The sequence below is a fragment of the Cervus elaphus genome, chromosome 32 (assembly GCF_910594005.1).
Source record: "Cervus elaphus chromosome 32, mCerEla1.1, whole genome shotgun sequence".
NCBI classification, from domain to species: Eukaryota; Metazoa; Chordata; class Mammalia; order Artiodactyla; family Cervidae; genus Cervus; species Cervus elaphus.
The window spans coordinates 40,335,362-40,353,400 of NC_057846.1; the positions used below are offsets into that span (position 1 = coordinate 40,335,362).

The window sequence follows — 18,039 nt, forward strand, 5'->3', positions numbered from 1 at the left end:
GCTGTGGGGTAGAGGCTGCCGTCAGAGTTCTAGGCTCCTTCTGACACGCCACGTGAGTAAGTGCCAACCATGACTGCTGCCAACACCCACGCTCCGCCCTGGGCCCGGGGCGCCCCTGGACACTGTGCAGTGCCGCGTCGTCCTGCTGGAGGACGGGGAGCGGAGGGAGGTGCGCGCCCAGGCGGGGGGCCTGGCAGCCACTAGAGCACTTGTCCAACCGCCCCTCTGCCCTGCTCTCCTCGCGGGCGTGCACAAGCCAGCACACACACACACACACACACACACTCCCTCCCTCCCTCCTTCCCACAGCCCTCCTGCTAGTTCCACCTGCCCTCCCATCAGCAGGGGCGGTTCATCTCCCCGGGTTACGACCCCAGGCCTGCAGCATCCCTTGAGGCTCTCACCGTTCACTCCCCGGGATGGGTCTCTGCCCCAGTATTCTCCCTCTTCAGTCCCCTCTCAGGGGCACAGGTGCTGACCTGATCGCTTTTCTTCCTTTCCTACCCAATTACATGTGGATCTCTCTCACAGCCTTGGTTGTACAGGAGTTTTTCTGCCAGTTTCCAATGAGATTTATTCCATATATAGATGTAATTTTGATCTGTTTGTTGGCAAGGAGTGAGTTCCATGTCTTCTTACTCTGCCACCTTGATCGATCCCGCCTTGCCATCCATGCATCATCTTTGGTGAATTGTCTGTTAAAATCTTTTGCCTGTTTTAAAAAATTGGATTATTTCATTATTAAGTTTCAAGATTTTCCTATATTTACAAATCCTTTTCAGATACTTTTTCTTTCTCAGGATGTGATTTTTCATTTGTCCAACAAGTATGTTTTGAAAAGCAAAAATGTATTTTGATGAAGTCCAATTTATTGATGTTTGTGCTTTTCTGACATAGATAAGAAATCTTTGCCAAGTGAAAGTCACTCAGTCGTGTTCGACTCTTTGCAACCCCATGGACTATACAGTCCATGGAATTCTCCAGGCCAGAATACTGGAGTGGGTAGCCTTTCCCTTCTCCAGGGGATCTTCCCAACCCAGGGATCAAACCCAGGTCTCCCCCATTGCAGGTGGATTCTTTACCATCTGAGCCACCAGGGAAGCCCAAGAATACTGGAGTGGGTAGCCTCTCCTTCTCCAGGGGATCCTCCTGACCCAGCAATCAAACCGGAGTCTCCTGCATTGCAGGTGGATTCTTTACCAGCTGAGCTATCAGGGAAGCCCAAATCCAACATCAAATCTTATTTCTCTTTAGTTTTAGAAGTTGTGTCATTTTAGCTTTTACATTTAGGTCTGTGATCCACTTTGGTTAATTTTTTTTTTTTTTGGTTAATTTTTAAATATAGTGTGAGGAAAGGATTGAGGTTCATTGTTTTGCCTGTGGCTTTTATTCTAGCAACATTTGTTGAAAAGTTTATTCAGACGGAGAAACTGTTGAATTGCCTTGGCCCTGTTTTGTTCTGTTGATCTGTTTGTCAGTCTTTACATCAATAAAACCCTGTCCTGATTACTGTAGCTTTATAGTAAGGCTTGAAATTAGGTATTATAAGCCCTTCATCTTTGTTGTGCCTATTAGTAGTTATTTGAGGTATTGTAGGTCCTTTGCATTTCCATATGTAGTTTAGAATGAACTTGTTAATTTCAACCAAAAAGCTTTTTAGGGATTTTGATTGTGATTGCATTTTATCTTTGGATCAATTTGGGCGTGGGGGAGAACTGATACCTTAATAATGCTGAGTCTTCTGACCCACAAACGTGGTATCTCTCAGTGTATTGTCATCTTTAGTTTCTCTCAGAAATGTTTTGTGGCTTTTAGTGTACGTATCATGCACGCTGTAATTATTGCCCTCTCCGTTACAAGGTTGATCATCTTGACATATACTCGAGGACCATTTTAATTTTCTTTTTGGGGAATTATCTATACTCTTTATTCTGTTTCATATTGAATTGTTTTTTTTTTAATTGATAAAATCTGTGATATGAGTTGTAAATGCCTTTTTCCCAGTTTAACATTGTGTACATTGGTTTCTTGCTAAGTATAAACTTTGATTTTTATGTAGTCAAATTTATTTTTTCTTTTTTGGCTTCTGGAATTTGTGTCATGCTTAGATTTTCCTTGTTTCCCAGAGAATTCCTTACCAGTTTATTCTGATATTTTAGGGTTTCATTTTTACATGTAAATCTTTGCTTCTCTTCAAATTTATCCTTGTAAGAAGATGTGAATTGATTCAAATCATTTTCCAGATGGCTCTCCATCTGGAAAACACTGTTAATAGATTTGAGATTCTAACTTCATTGTATTAAATTTCTGTGGGTTTTTAAGTCTTACTTTTGAACTTTCTGTTCTTTTCTATTGACTCATTTATTTATGCACCAGGATCACACCATTTTAATATCTGATTTAGCTAATCTCCTCTCATTGGGATAGGAGGAATTTCTTAACCTGCAGTCCACGTGCAGAGCTTGTAGGGGACAGAAAAAGTCCATGAGTCTAGTGAAATTCTACTTACAATTTTGGGTATACAGTATATGTGTATGATGTCTTTTCAGGGAGAAATCCATAGGTTTCATTAGATTCTCAAATAGGTCTATGACTCAAAAAATGTTAAACCTCAGATCTAAAAAAGTGTTTGAGCCAGATACCTGTAAGGCAATCCATGAATGTTATTTTTATAGTCATATATCTTTATGAATGAGATATAAGTAATTGCTTGTACACACACTGAGTAATATTGGGAAGATACATAAGAAATTGATAACACCAGTTGTCAGAAGGTGGGAACTAGTGGTTTAGAAACAGTGGGAAGGAGACTTCATTATTATATCCTTTGTATCTTTGATCTTTATCCACATGATTGTATTGGCTTTTCTTTTAAAAAGGTGACTCAATTTTTAAAAATTAAAGTGATGAATTGGATGACTCTTCTATGTTGTCCCAAGAATGAGTTCTGTGGAGGGAGGGCTTGGTAATTTACTACTGGCTTTTTTATATTACAGAACACAATGCTAGACTTCTTTGTTAGAAGGTAACCTAACAAACAACTTCTTTGCTAGGTTACCTTCCAAGCCACTGTTAGATATACCACTTCTAAGCCAGTTTTTTTTTTTAAACAGTAAAAAAAATGAATTTGTAAGATGGTTGTGTAGATTGTTAGATAGTATATGTAAAACACCTAGTACAAATGTTAGTTTCTTTTTACAACATAATCTTTTCTCTCTCCAGGGAGTCTGAAGATACAGTATTGCTGGTTCTCAAAGAAATCTACCAAACCCAGGGTATCTTCCTTGATCAGCCTTTACAGTAAAAATGAACCACCTAAGGCTGCTTAATGTAAGTTTTTAAATGTCATGTATGTAGCATTGTTCCTACATATTAACATGTGGAGCCTCAAAAGCTGCTTGGAAATGTACTTTTTGTTGCTTGTCACCAAGATCTAGGTTATTACTCATTTTTAGAGGGACTCTGGTTAAAATTCATGGGAAAAAGCACTGGAGGCCATTTAGAGAAAGGTTAGCATGTGTTTTGCTAGCAACTTGGTCCAAAAACACTTGTCATTTTTAGGATCTAAACTCAGAATCTTCATGGTTCTGACCATCTAAGAGTTACCATGACAACATTTACAGCTTTAAGTACATACAGTCCATTCTGGGATTTACATTGCTGTTGTTGATCAGTCACTAAGTTGTGTCCAACTCTTTGTGACTCCATGTTCTGCAGCACACCAGCCTCCTCTGTCCTCTACTCTCTCCTGGAGTTTGCTCAGATTCATGTCCATTGAGTCAGTGATGCCATCTAACCAACTCATCCTCTGCTGCCTCCTTCTTTTGATTTCAATCTTTCCCAGCATCGAAGTATGGGAGCTTCAGCATCAGCCTTTCCAGTGAATGTGCAGGGTTGATGTTCTTTAGGATGGACTGGTTTGAGCTCCTTGCAGTTACAGCAGTTTCAGCTTTCAGCATAGACAGCCCAGCCTAGGATTTACAGTACTCAGCCCTGTATATATGTATTAACAGTCAGAAAGCTTGTGTGTCAGACTCGGGCGTTCTCTCTGGTTGCCGTCAGCGTGATGACCTCCCTTCCACTTTCTCCCCTAGATGGACACTGAGGGATCCTTCCCCAGAAAACCCGCCTCTGTTCCTGCGTTTTCCTCTCAGCTGTGTCGTTCCCTGCATGTTGCCTGCTACTTGCTCACCACTAGGGTCTCTGGAAGATAATCTTCCTCTCTGGAAGCAAGTGGAAAAGCAAAGGGAAGACCCTGTCACTTTTTACCACTGGCTTCACAGAAACATTCGCCATTCTTTCTTGATGGCTGCGGGCAGTCTGCATCTTTAATTCTCTGATGGTATTTATGTACCACACTCTATTGCTTATTACTTGAGATGGTATAAACCTTGCCTTGAGTTTGTTTTGGGTTGGGTGTAAATTTTTCTAGGAGGTTATTGTTTATCTTTAGAGAATATTCTAATCTGGTAGTGGGTTCCTGAGACTCAGAAGCCATTCTGGGTCTGCTTATGGTCATGGGTGTTCTCTGCGTTTGAAGGCCAAATCTAAGTGGAGGAGGCAGACTGGTGGGCAGTCAGATTCTTGCCCGCCAACTTCTGTTTTCCACACATACTGTATGAAGAAAGACTAAAATTATAAATACTGTTTACTTTCTATAGTTGACTGACAAGATTTATTGCTAGGACTCACAGAGGCTGTTCATTGTTTTTACAGCTATTTGAGCTGCTCTAAGAGTCTAAAGTGGACAGTTTAGTTTCCATCAGGTACATCTTTATAAAGATATTATATATCCTAGACCTGCCCTTTTATATCGTATCATACTTCAAACTGGGAGACTCCAGATGAAGTCCAACCTAGTTATTTGTTAGTTCTTAAGTTTAAAGTTATAAACGCTGAAAAACCTGCAGCTACACAGCTTTGACTGCTTATGAAGTGATGAATAAAAACTTCTAGTGGTGTGTTCATGGTGGAACAACTTGTGAAAGCCATCTGCCACATCAACTTGTGTGAAGGGAGTGTTGAAGACTGTTCTCTTCAAACAGACGCTGTCGCTCTGAGTCCCCGCAGAGCAGGGAGCAAATGGACAGGCCTCGGCACAGGCAGTGCCGGGGGAGGGGTGGGTCCGCCCAGGGGGATCCTGGCTCTGTGGGGCTAGGAACAGCTGCTGCAGAGGCAGTGTCAGAGTGTGCAGGTGAGGTGGGTGAACGCAGACCCCCGGCGTTTAACGTTCACATAGGCCATCTCTGTGACAGCAGAGGGAATGTTACCATCACGCTAGAGATAAGGCTGGGGTACTGCTGAGAGCCTGGCCTCTCCGTGTCCATCTGCTTACAGACTAATGCTGACCAAGCCACTAAGACGTTTCAGCTCTATGAAATGCTTTCTTTACTACATAAACTCCGAGACCGAAATAAGGGTTACTGAGAATTAAGTAGCATTCAATGTAAAGGGGGAGCTTTCATCAAGTTGTTGTCCTCAAATTTAAATTTACTCTTCCTATTAACAGAGTAAGTAAATTGTAAGAGAAAGCCAAAGGACAAGCAAGAGTGAGTCCCTGTAACCAAAGATGAACAGCATCACCCCGGATTGTTAGATAAACCACTGTTTGTACTAAGAAGTGTTTCCTTCCTGGTGGTGAAGGGCAGGTGACTGGAGAAGAGCTTTATGCCCTGTGCCCCCTGTGTTGGCATCATGGATGCGTCACACCGGGCGCTGAGCTGGGCTTAAACTCCTTACTCAGCTGTTTATCTTTTGCACAACTTCAGTTGTAGCATGTGCAATCTCTTGACCAAGCCTATTTTTAAACTATGGTAGAGTATCATTTTATACATATTTCCAGCTGCAGAATTGGTATTGCTTATCTCAGCAAGAGAGATTGTTTGCATGGAAAGATTAATAGCACTGATTAGCTTTCTAATATTTTGCACTTTTTGAAATGTTTGTTTTTTATGTGATTATATTTAAAACTTTAGTAAATACTGAAATAAAACCGATTTGACCAGTTGCCTACTTCTACCTGGCTCATCCATCAAAGACCAAAGAGAATCAGTACAATAACCATTTTCTCCTCCCCTCTGTGTTACTAAAACAAATTTTAAAAAAGTACTGGGCAAAGAACTGACATTCGGGTTCTTTTCCCTTGACTGTTAAACTACGGTGATTATAAGGTAAATATTGAGAGCTCTTTGGTATTATTAACATCAGCCACTGCTGGAGACAGTTGAGTCACTTATGTCAGATGGGGAATCCAGTGTTTAACTTGAAATGTTTCAGTTCTCAAATGGAACTTTAAGTGCAAAGCCCACATTCACTATTTTATTTGCATATTTCATTTACATAAGGAAAAAGGTGCACTGAAAATGTTACAGAAAGAAACAAAAAACAAGGTCATATTAAAGTATGATCAGCATACAGAGAAGGGTAGTTTCAGGTCCTGTGCATCAGTTCTGACGACGTCCCGTAACTGTTCCTCACGGCCCACTGGGGACAGCACAGGACCCGCTGGTCTGTCCTCCAGCTAAGTCTCTGAGCACCCTCTCCTGCCTCAGCCACATGGCAGGGTGGGTGCGTTCGCACAGGTCTGCAGCCGTGACTGCAGGCAGGGCGGCTCGTGAGCTCGGTTCAGCACCGGTGGGGCCGGGACCGGCATCCTCTGTTGGTACTGAAGCGACGCTCCTGACCGTTTTCTTGTTTACTGTGTTTACTCAGTAATTCAACAAATTATCAAATGACTTATATTCACAGAATTCAGAAGGGACAGCACTATTTAGCTGGACTTGGATAAGCATAACAGTGGTAAATTAGTCAGAATTGGACATTTTCCTATTTCAGGCGTGGAATTGTCCCACCAGAGAAAGTAAACTGAAGTAAAATAATTTAATAGCTCATGGCCTGGATTTTAAGATTCTGAGCTATGGAAAGTGGAAATTAAGTTCTGGTAATCAATGCTAGTGTCTAGGATAAAGTGAGGCTAATGTAAATGGTTCTTTGTGACAAAATCCTTCTAAGAACCGTACTGAAGTTACATGTGAAAACACTGGACCTTGGGATACCAGTCCGGTGGACCAGACTCGTACGCTGTTGGGGGACCATGCGTGGCGAACACTAGTGCAGAAGGACTTCAACCCCTCTCGATAAATCCCTGCGCACCGGGGCAAAACCGCACCAGCCTGTGGGCTTCTGTCCTCACCTGTGTCTCAGGAGGTGAAGGTCAGACATTCTTGTCCTGGGCGTTGGGGGAGAGGAGGGCCGATGGGCCTGTTCTCCAGGGAGGCGGCTCCAGTGTCTAAACACAGAAGGGCTGCGGGTTGCGGGGCTGCTTCTGCGCGGCGGGAAGAGCAGGGCTGAGGGGCAGCGGCCTGTGGCACTCGGCGTCCGTCAGCGGGGGGTAGTGCTGCCTGTAGCAGCTGTACGCAGACGCCAGGCCGATGGCGGACCCAGCCAGGACGTCTGAGTGAAGACAGGAGACGGCCTTCCCTCACTCACAGGTCGTGCTTGCCGGTGGAGGGAGCTTGACCCTCCAAGGCCACTCGTTTAGCCTGCAAAACCCCTACATTCCAGGGTTACGGTTTTGGGGGATTTTCTTAGTTTTATCATATAGCGGCACTATTGTAATGCATTATCAAGCTGTTCCTTAAACACCAAATCAAAACACATCTTTAGTTAAATAAGTGTGACAAGACATTTTCTGAGTTCACTACATTGAGTTATTTTAGTTTGGAAGAATAACAGGTTCATTGAATACTATGAAAAACCCCTCATCACCATTCAAAGGGTTCTAGAGGAAGGAATAAACTCTCTAGGAGTTGCCTCTCTTCGCAAAAATTTAGTTTATCCTTCAGAACAGCTCCTAAGGGCCTCTAGCTAATACTGGCAGCTTTTTTGTTTGTGTTTTTTTTTTTTTTTTTTTTTAAATCTTGGGCTTTCTCTGCAGATACTCTGTAATTTGGATGTTTTACTATATCATTCAACTTAAATTTCTTTGGTTTAATTACAATTTTATGTTTTTTAAATTTTACTTCCATTACTGAACAAAAACCTTGACAGTGAAGTTGATTTTTAAGATAGTAAACTGAACTTTGAGGTTGGTTGTAAAAAATTTCTTAAGAGTTTTTTCTGAACTTATGATGCTTTAAAGTAATGGGAAAATTAGGATGTCCCTCTCTGGTAATCTGTTTAAAAGATAACAGTGGGGACTTCCCTGGCAGTCCAGTGGTTAAAACTTTGCCTTGCAACTCAGAGGTTGTGGGTTTGATCCCTGGTCAGGGAGGTAAGATCCCACATGCCTTACAGCCAAAAAATCAAAACATAAAACTGAAACAATACTGTATAAAATTCAATAAAGACTTTAAAAAATAAAAAATAAAAAAAAATAAAAGATAACAGTGAAAAAAAAAAAAAAAAAGGAACAGTGTGCTTTCCCATCTTCCATGTAGCAATAAGCCACACTCTCAGTTCAGATCCAGACCATCCTCCACGCACTTGTCTGTTCACTCAGCAGATACCTGGGGGTGTGTCCCAGGCCACGTGTGGGGGACAAATGATGGGAGAACCGTGGCGGGTCTATAGCCCGGACGCCTCACTTACCCTGCCAGTGATGCTTGTAGTCACAGGTGCGGGACAGTGCAATCACAGCTGCCAAGAGTAGGGGTGACAGAAAGGAACAGAATCTCCAAGATTTTCCTCGGCCTCGTGGTGTGAAGCAGTGTAACTTCCCCGCCAGATAGAAGGATGCGAAGCCCAGGCCGGCAAATGCAACTAGAAGAGGGAAAACCTCTCAGTATATGTCTTTTAAAGGAAAAGAAGACAGGGTTATGAACATGTTCTTAGCCCTTTTTGTAGCTTCTGGTGTAGATCACTGATCGCGACTGTCAGTTATGAGGGAGGAGAAAACAAGGGAAAATGAAGGATTATGTCCCAAAGTGAGTGACATTTACCCGGAAAAGAGTTTCTGGAATCCTAGCGATGGGACTTCACTTCCCATTGCCTCTGTTTCCTCATATATAAATGGGAATCATAAAAAGAACCCATCTCATTGGGCTAATATGCTGTCAAAGGAGACACGAATCTAAAATGCTTTTGGAAGTACCTGACTAGATAGTAACTCTTCCATAAAGGTTGGTTAATATTTTTATGACTAGCACGAGACTGCAGGATTTAGGCAGATAATACAGTAATAATGTTCAAATTTCATGAAGGGAAACTACTTCCTCTGTCCTTAAATGTTTAATACTTGAGGTTCAAGCTTGTTATTAAAGAAGGGGGGCTCTCTGATTTCTAGATACAAGAACAAGAGTGTGTGAGATGTTCCCATCCTCACAAGTTCCCTTGGGTTTTCAATGATTAAAAAAAACCAAACACAGATGTAGAGTTCACATGGTATTCATACAGGAAGAGTGGCCACTGGGGAAGCTCTTACGGCCCTCGTTCACCACGGCCTTGTCTCCCGTGCACACCAAGTCTCCACGGGCTTGCCCATCAGGGAAGCAGCGGTAGAAGAAGTCTGGGCGTGGCCTGGAAGAAATACGCCAGGTCTGAACGTGGATCATTCACAACTCCAGAAATTGTTCTTCTGTTGTGTTAGACATTGATTAACCTGTTAACTGTCAATCAAATAGCATCCCAGGCAAAACAGTGAAACTGGACTGGATAGTCACCACTAAGAGAAAAGCCTTATTTTTCTTTTCTTTTTTCGTTTGGCTTATTTTTCCAAGGTTAGTATTTAAATCAGAAGAAGAAAAAAAGGCTGCTGCAGCACATAATTACTTGTTAGGGGAGAGAGTCAGCCATGCTGCAGCTTCCTCAGGGTGCTCTGGAGGACACACTCTGCGGCACTGGGAAATGTGCTGTTCTGAGCAGAAAAGAGCCGGAGAGTCAGAGGGGGACCGAGGCAGAGGGAAGGGAGGAAGCGTTAAGAGAGGAGGCTCGGGAAGGTGCGGCGGGGGCTGCGTGACCCCCCTCTCCTGACGGGGGAGGGCTGACGGCAGCTCGGGCACTCACCTCCCCACTATCAGTTTGATCGTGTTGGTGAAGACGCCATTCAGGGCCAGGGCCAGGCTGGCCGCTGCAAAGCAAAGAAACTCACTGTCGGCGGGTCTGCAGAGGTCCCTGACTCGTTCAGCACAGCCACAGGGGACACTGTCTCGTGGGACAGCAGAGTGGTCGGCCTCCAGGCAGACTGGAGCATAAAAGGAACGCGGGCCTTGGTGGCCACTGCGGTGCCACAGGGAGGACGTCCGGCCTAGCCTGAGGACGCCCGCACGTGCACACAGTCCTGTGCCCACAGGTGTACCCGGGAGGTGACCCACAGCTCACAGGTAGAAAGCGGGGTAGAGGGGAGACAGAGTCACCTCAGGGGTTCGCAGCACGTGGCCTCCACACACTGAGGCCACCAGCTCCATGGGGGGGACCCGACGGCAGAGGGCGGGGGGCACTCTTACCCAGGCAGGCCTGCCGGCTGTCGGCTGCATCCGCCTTCTTGAGACACCTGGCCAAGAGGACGGGAGCCAGCGGGGAGAGGAAGGCGATGACCTGCACGGGACACAGCGGAGCTGAGCACACGAAAGAGAACAGAACCAGCTTGAAAACACAAGACCTCCGACAGCAAGAGGGGCGGAGTGACAGCAGAAGTCACACACCAGACCTGAACTGCTCCCCTGCAGGGGCGGCGTCCAGGGTCCGCCTGCCGCCCCCTGGGCCCCGAGCTCCCCCGGCCGCCCTGCGCACTGCACCCAGCACGTGTCTCCCCAGCCAAAGCGGAGGGACATCCGCTCAACCCCGCCGAGAAGCACGGCGACGCGAAGCCCCGTCTAGCACGGAACTTCCCATAAACGTCGCCGCGGAGCCGGGATGACCGCCCACGCCCTGAAAGCGCGGTCAGAAGGCAGGCTGGTCCTCCACGCACAAACATCGGCTTGGTGGGGAGATACTCTGCCTCCACGTACGGATTCCGGTAAAGCCACATCTCCTCGGGCTGGATGAGCCTCTGGAAGGGCGGCAGCAGCTCCGTCACTCTGAAGGGGACACAAAGGAGCGGAGCGTCGGCGGCTTCCGGCAAGCTCGCGCGGAACCCTGCCGGGTCTCGGAAAGGAGGGTGGGGGGCTGAGGGACCAGGCCCGGGGTCGGGGAAGGGGGCAGAGCTTAAGTCCTTACAGGAAGGCCGCGAACAGCGCGAGCCGCACGCCCACCTCGGCCGCGAGGGCTGCGACGGCCACCTTCCCCTTGCCCATCGCCCGGTGAGCGCTCAAGGCTGACGTGGCGGCGCCGGGGGCGGGGCGCCGCGCGGGAGATGGGCGGGGCGCCGCGCGGGAGATGGGCGGGGCGGAGGGAGGAGTCGTGTCCCCCCCCCCCCTCCCCACGCCGCCCCGATGGTTCGTACTCACTCGGCCTTTGCTCCCGGGAAGCGCGCAAAGTGCGCGTTTCCTGTTGCTGCGTTGCCAGGTCCCTTGCCGTTTTCCGCGGCTCCGCTAGACCTGGGCTGCAGGGCCCACCGGCCAACCCTGCACTGGTCCCCTCCCGCCCAGGTTGGCCTGTTGGTCACTGAGTTGTAGCAAGAAGTTGTGGCAATGAACAAGTCCATACATTTAATTTTGGAACACACAGGACAATTTATTGAAGTCAATCTCAAGCAAAATCTGAAATCAGTGGAATGTCATTAAAAATCTTTCCAAATTAATCCTCACGGAAGCAAAAAAAAAAAAAAAAATTGAATCCCAAAGTATTTGTAAAATAAAAAAGGTAACATCTCAGTAAATAGAATGTACAAAAATTATATGTTCCTACCAGCACACACAGTAGTAAGAAGCTTAAATATTACAAGCAATCCTAATACACTGTAACTAGTCAACAATAACCTATCTATATACAGGTTAACCAAGCTTTAAACGTTTCACACTATGCAATAAAACATGGGCCAATCAACAAAATCCCCAAAATATCATATATCTTGAAGTCTATGTGGCAACATCAAGTCATTATTCAGTAATGCCCTAGTGGATCACCCCCCAGGGAAAATGAACACTAATCCTTAGTATCAGGAGCTTCTAGCCAAATCACAGAAACTCTAATAAAAGAGATTGACTTTTAGTGAATATTGATGCTTTGTTATTAAAGACTCAAGTCTCAAGTGATTTAGGCAAAATAACATTTCACAGGATCTACAAAGTTTATTACAGATAAACAAAGTACAGAAATAACCAATCTACAAAGGTCATTATCATAGATAAAGATCACGAGGAAATGAAAACAAAATCTGTAGGTATCTGTGGTTGTTGTGCAATATCACAAGTGGATACAAATGGATTTCTCATGTCAATTCCAATTATGCACACACCCTTATATATAAAAAGAACCTTATTATTAGCCAGTTGCAATCATCATTTAGCATCTTAGTTATCAGTGGCGATATGATTTTCTTGTTTAACATGGAGGGCATGTGACAGCACGAATGAGATAATGAGCAATGTTAGTGACAGTTAAGGAAAAGGACATTTCATCCAGTCTGCTTCTAAACTGACAAGAGTTACACCATATACACCCCTCATCTAGGTCATCTGATGGATACTGACGGCAGTGTGCACACATCAGAAGTCTGGCGGCTGGGGAAGGGGAACCCGAGGGTGCTTTCTTGCCAATTAGCAGATGCAGTGATGTCATGCAAGAAGACAAAGGACTGGAATAAAGGACTTTGGCAACTATTCCTCTTCTCCCTTTCTCTTACATGCTAATGACTTTGAGATGCTCCTGAAGGACGGGTATTTCTCTACCTCCTCTCCCTTCGTACAAACGTGCCACATGCACCTGAACTTGTCACTTAAGCCATGGACTGACTGCAGAAAGAACGGAAATGGGTTTGAAACACACAGGTCACACCCGGCATTTCAGGGGTGTAACGTAAGTGCAAAGTTTTTTTTTCCCCCCCTACACAGGCATCTATTAAAAGGAAAGAAGAGGTGCGTGGGGATAGGGTTGACAAAATAACAAAGTAAAGAACATACATAGGAAATACTCATGAAAATGCTGCTGGTATTTCATGCAGGAGTCTCTTCCCTGACTACATGCACTGAATCTGAGAGACCTACTGTGGACGCTCCCATGTGCAGAACTTCACCTCTAACTCAAGTTCAAGAGGGTAAGAGACAAAACAGTGTACAAAACAATGCTTTCTACTTCATAAATTTAAAAATAACTGTAAAACAAGGAGAATCTGAGGAGTTTCAAGTACTTAAAAAACCTGAATTCAATGAGGCAGAGGTCTCAATGTTAAAGTGACTACTTCGTACCTGTGGTAAACATTATAATTCCCCTCCCTCACCCCACTGTAACCCCATTTCTCCCAGTACCCCACCCCAGATAAACATTGGTAGATTTCAGTATATACAAATTTCCAACTCTTTCATATATGTCAGTACATGGCAAAGCTATCTAATTAAGTCTATTCCCGAGCCTATCTGGAAATGGAAGTAAGTTCCACTCTCTTTGTTTACAAATAACCAGAGACCAAGTCTAGGTGAAAGAAAGAAGGCGAAAGTCGCCCAGTCGTGTCCAACTCTTTGTGACCCCATGGACTATACAGTCCATGGAATTCTCCAGGCCAGAATACTGGAGTGGGTAGCCTTTCCCTTCTCCAGGGGATCTTCCCAACCCAGGGATCGAAACCAGGTCTCCCCCATTGCAGGCGGATTCTTTACCAGCTAAGCCACCAGGGAAGCCCAAGAATACTGGAGTGGGTAGGTAGCCTATCCCTTCTCCAGGGGATCTTCCCAACCCAGGAATCAGACCAGGGTCTCCTACACTGGAGGTGGATTCTTCACCAGCTGAGCTATCAGGGAAGCCCAAGTCTAGGTGGCTTGAGGCCGAAGGAAGTTGTTCCGAGTGATCACTTCACGTGATCACTGCAGCTGCAGCTCCGACCCGAGGGATCTAGACACACCAGCTTTTTAAGAAGTAATTCAAGTCTAATTTGCACTGCTCGTCAATCGAGCAACTTCCCCTGTCCCTTCATGCTGTCCCTTCTGCAGAAGAACAACTGGTGTGCGCTTCCCAAGCTGTCAGCACGCCACGGAGACGAATTTTCTCATCCTAATGGGACATGGTGTGCGGCAGCATCTTAACTTTAAGGTGAATGCTAAAGAAGAGCTTTCTGTTTTAAAATGAAATGAGAGACAAGCAACAAATCCCTGGGAGTCCAGAGCCTGTGCTCCACACAGCTGGCCCGCCTGCTTCCTTCCAAACTGCAGATCTGGGCTGGACCCTGCCTGAACACACCACGAAACAAGCTACTATGAAGTAAGGAAACTCTGCTTCACGATCAGGAAAGAAAGTTGTCTGACAGCCGCCCTGTCTGAGGGTCCTTGACCTGATTATCTCGAGGTTGTGGGCGTCACAGCATTCTTCCCAGACCTGCTTCCTAATACTCCGTGGAAATGGCAGCAGGGAGCAGCCTTCCCTCTTCCCTATTTTATTTTTTTAGTCTTTAGATGTGTTCCTGACTTGAACACATAGAAATCTCCAAGTTTCAATGATTCTAAAAGTCAGCCTATTTTATAGCTTAGGCCAGAGCTTTTTTGAGAATTAGGATAGGGTGGGAACTTGTTAAAAAGAGAAATGAAAATAAAACCCACCTCACTCCTAACTGTAGCCCTGATTAGACAGTCAAGAAGTGACTCACTTCCTCCAGCTGCTTCCGTCTTCCAGGAATGCAGCCCCCCTACCCCCCGCCCCCCCAAAAGCGACAGGCAGCTCCCGACTCCCACCAAGGCCTGGAAGGTTTGGAATCTCACCTCTAGTTGTTACAGACCCAGTTTCTGAAGCGTTCTGCCGATTATCAAAAACATTAACATTCACTTTTTCTCTGAACCAACATAAGGTTCAAAAAAATTACCACCGTTATCCCATGCTGCTTGATGTTACTTCATTTTCAGATAAGAATTAAAAACCAGCCATTTGCGGTCTGACTACACCTAGATTTCACAGTTAGCAAATCAAATAACAACTTCCGGCTGCGAGTAAGCAGCGTGTCTGTGGCAGCATTTCATGGCGAACTGTAAGCAAGCACACTGCATGGGTGGATACTTCACACAGAAAGCACGCCTCACTCTTTCGCTGCCTCCACAGCCTGCACCTTTAAAATACGGGAACCTGTGACGCCAGCAGGAGTGAGTAGAGCTCCTTGGCCCTGGCAGGACTAAAACCACTTCTGAGACTGTTAGAGGACATTCCCGGACAGGGACTCCAGAGCTGCAGTCAGCAATTTTGCTTTCCACCCTGATTTCTGAAATGGCAGAACAGTCCCGCTAGCCACCCCCTCCCGCCCCACCTGCCCACCCTGTTGTCCCCCACCCCAAATCAGAAAACTCTCAGCGGAGCTCTGTTACAGATACACAAACAAAATGTGACACAATGCAGAAGCTGCATAAAAATACTTAAACCTAAGGTATTTGTAGTATACAGGATATACCCTGGCTTACCATATAAAAGTCAGATATTAAATAGCACTAAGTCCAAAACAAAGCAAGAAGATTTCATGTTGGATACTGATTCAACGCGAGTTACAGTTCAAATATTAAAGGAAATCCTTCATGTTAGTAAGTTTAGAAAAGCAAATGTTTATCATATACATATATAAAATAAAGTTTTAGTATGATAAAACATAGATTTTCTTAAGTTATTTTTTTTTAAAAGGACATCAAACTCTATAGTTGCTCAAGAGCAAAGTTTAGTGTTTTGGTGAGCTGTAATTCATGTGACTGGCGGCAGTCGCATTTGGTAACACATGTAGCATCTTCTATCTTGCTCTTTCTTTTGAGACCGTATCTAATCAATAGAATTACTGGAGGCTCAATAAGTTACCTCAAAATTATTTGCTGGAATCACGCAAATGGCAGTTTAGGAGCTTAAGTAAAGGAACTGTAGTGTTTGTTTTTTGTTTTGTTTTTGTTTTTTTAAACAAAAAAAATCCAGTATAATTGCACATATACATACAAAAAAAAAAGAGGCACGAAACAGATTTTTTTTTTTCTTTTTTCTAGAGAAGAGCTCTAAATTGATAAGAAAAAAGGGGACACACAGCACAACTGAAGGGATGTTGTGGAGCCTTTTTGTAAGGTCACTGGGCACTTCGGGGGGGAAAATAAATGCTGCCAGGTACAGGCAATTGTAAGCAGTCAAAATTCACAGAGAAAATTAACGTTCATTCAAGCTAACCCTAGACTTCTACTTAGTACAGTGTTACAACAAGGTCTGACAGGACTAATGGATCCACACAGGGAATCCTGGAGTAGACATATTCCTAAGCGTTACAAGCAAGGGCGTTGTGTGGGCAGACAGTCCGCTTCACGAGCGTCTATTCTTGCCAATACTGCTTTCTCGGGAGCTCTCCCTAAGTGCTTCCTGCGATGAAGTGCGTTTATGTGGCCTTACCTACCCTGTACAAGTGCCTCCCTTCCCCGGTGGGGGCAAGTCTAAGGACTGGATAATTTACAGGTCACTTGGGGAATGCCCCGACCCCTTTTGCCCTCAAATGCAGAGTTAAACAGAAAGAGCTACTCAAATCACACGAATTCAAATTCATTTGTGTAGTTTCCATCAAGAAACTGAGTGGTCAGTTGATAAAGGGGTTGTTTGACTGGGAGACGGAAAATAAAACGCCCAACATTCTCTCCAAGTCAGACCAGGGTCCACAGCACACTGGACAGACAAGGGTGCTCCTCTGACCCGACTTTTGGTCCGTGCCCTTCACCTGCCTTTAGCTGCCTTTACCAGTGCCCCAGGATAACAGGAATGTCCATTCGAACCCTGCATTCACATACCACATAAATGCACTTCACCAAAACACCCATTATCATCGGAGAACATTTCAGACTCGGTGAGACCATCCGCTTCCAGTTTCCTCCAGAAGGAAAAACCAGCAACCACATCACATACCTTTCTAGGTAAAGTCACATCAGAAAGCCCGCCGAGTGTGAGACCATAGATGTAATATCCGCTGAGGGCTTTTGTTTTCAGGAGGCCAGGTGCAGTCCTCCCACAGAGCCATCTCTAAGACCATGAGAGACACCTGGAAGGGAAAGCAAAGCCAGCCGCCCTCGCGCCCGGGAGAGGGGCCTGTGACACCGCCAGACCCTTCTCTAGAGGGCTTTCTGCAATTCCTACTTAAAACACACATGTATACACATACACTGATCAGACTATCTGAACTATGCGTCTCAGAATCTTAAAAAATGAAAATAAATAAAGGAATGAGGGCTACTTTTTTTTTGTACACCCAAGGAACACATCCTAGACTTTAAATTTATCTCATTAACAAAAAACTTTCTTTTCTCTCTGTTCTTATTTTAAAAAGCGAAGACAGCTCTTTTTTTCCCAGCTGCAAAGGCTCTGGAGCACAGTAAAAGGGCAAGAAAAGACCAAGTGAATCTAACCCTCCACAAAGGAATTCCCAAACCGACAGAACTGAAAACAGCAGAGCCCATGACCGGCTTCGGCCTGCGGACCGGCTCCCTGCTCCTGCTTTCGCGAGGCGGCGCTGCTGGCCAAGGCTGCCTGCATCGCAGCGGTCTCTTCTTGCACTGATGCGTCCTCTACTTTTTTCTTCTCCTTTTTTTCCCTTTAAATAAAAAGAAGGACATTTTCCCCGCCCGTTTACTCTTTGACTTCTTCTCCGTGATCCTGTGATTCCAGTTTACACTTGATCTTGCTCCAGTACTCGGGGGACACGGGGGACGCAGGGTCGTGCTCCGAGCAGCAGAGCCGGCCTTCCAGGGCAGAGGGCACCAGCGCCCCCTTCTCGTGATCTTTACAGAAGGACCGGGGGCAGAACTCGCAGAAGGCGACGGCCACAGCGCTGCACTCATCACACTGGTGCCAGGGGCACTCCCACTTTCCTGGGGAGGCGGGAAGAAGGACGGAGCTCAGTGAGTGCCCAGGTCCATCACCCACCAGACACGCCACCTCCCACCTGCCGCTCTGGCTGGAGGCTGCGTCCGGCTGACCACAGCTCCGGGCCTTGGCCCACGAGAGGTCTGCATGGTCCCGGCA

General features: G+C 45.5%; 3 protein-coding genes and 1 long non-coding RNA gene across 24 annotated transcripts in view; 2 read left to right on the plus strand and 2 right to left on the minus strand.

Moving 5' to 3' along the window:
- Positions 1–6,007, plus strand: part of DDHD2 (DDHD domain containing 2) — a 29,985-nt gene extending 23,978 nt beyond the window's left edge. For 3 of the 5 annotated variants that reach the window (XM_043893289.1, XM_043893286.1, XM_043893290.1), the window contains 2 exons: positions 3,223–3,330; positions 4,095–6,007. In XM_043893289.1, the coding sequence (XP_043749224.1) occupies positions 3,223–3,304 (82 nt within the window). In that variant the 3' untranslated portion in view covers positions 3,305–3,330; positions 4,095–6,007. Of the gene's footprint in view, positions 1–3,222; positions 3,331–3,717 lie in introns of all 5 variants that reach the window. The other 2 variants (XM_043893287.1, XM_043893288.1) reach the window with 2 other exon arrangements.
- A 283-nt stretch (positions 6,008–6,290) lies between these two features.
- PLPP5 (phospholipid phosphatase 5) lies at positions 6,291–11,305 on the minus strand. 13 transcript variants are annotated; one of them, XM_043893302.1, is made up of 7 exons: positions 11,155–11,305; positions 10,828–11,015; positions 10,443–10,553; positions 10,003–10,066; positions 9,392–9,516; positions 8,590–8,760; positions 6,291–7,288 (listed from the first exon to the last, which is right to left on the minus strand). In XM_043893302.1, exons 1-7 carry the CDS (start codon positions 11,229–11,231, stop codon positions 7,200–7,202), a joined length of 825 nt encoding a protein of 274 aa, XP_043749237.1. In that variant the 5' UTR covers positions 11,232–11,305; the 3' UTR covers positions 6,291–7,199. The 13 variants fall into 13 exon arrangements, with proteins under 13 accessions (XP_043749237.1, XP_043749242.1, XP_043749241.1 ...); XM_043893307.1 differs by having other exon boundaries at positions 6,291–7,452; positions 10,443–10,533; positions 10,937–11,015; positions 11,155–11,304; XM_043893306.1 differs by having other exon boundaries at positions 6,291–7,452; positions 9,422–9,516; positions 10,443–10,533; positions 10,907–11,015; positions 11,155–11,304.
- Positions 11,306–11,463: 158 nt separating this feature from the next.
- On the plus strand, positions 11,464–17,634 carry LOC122687710. Its single transcript, XR_006339229.1, has 2 exons — positions 11,464–13,132; positions 17,345–17,634. It is a non-coding gene; the product is annotated as an uncharacterized LOC122687710 (long non-coding RNA).
- The window catches only part of NSD3 (nuclear receptor binding SET domain protein 3), a 99,134-nt gene continuing 98,714 nt past the window's right edge, over positions 17,620–18,039 (minus strand). For all 5 annotated transcript variants that reach the window (XM_043893268.1, XM_043893269.1, XM_043893273.1 and 2 more), the window contains one exon: positions 17,620–17,885. In XM_043893268.1, coding sequence (XP_043749203.1) covers positions 17,644–17,885 — 242 coding nt within the window. In that variant the 3' untranslated portion in view covers positions 17,620–17,643. The remainder of the gene's footprint in view (positions 17,886–18,039) is intronic.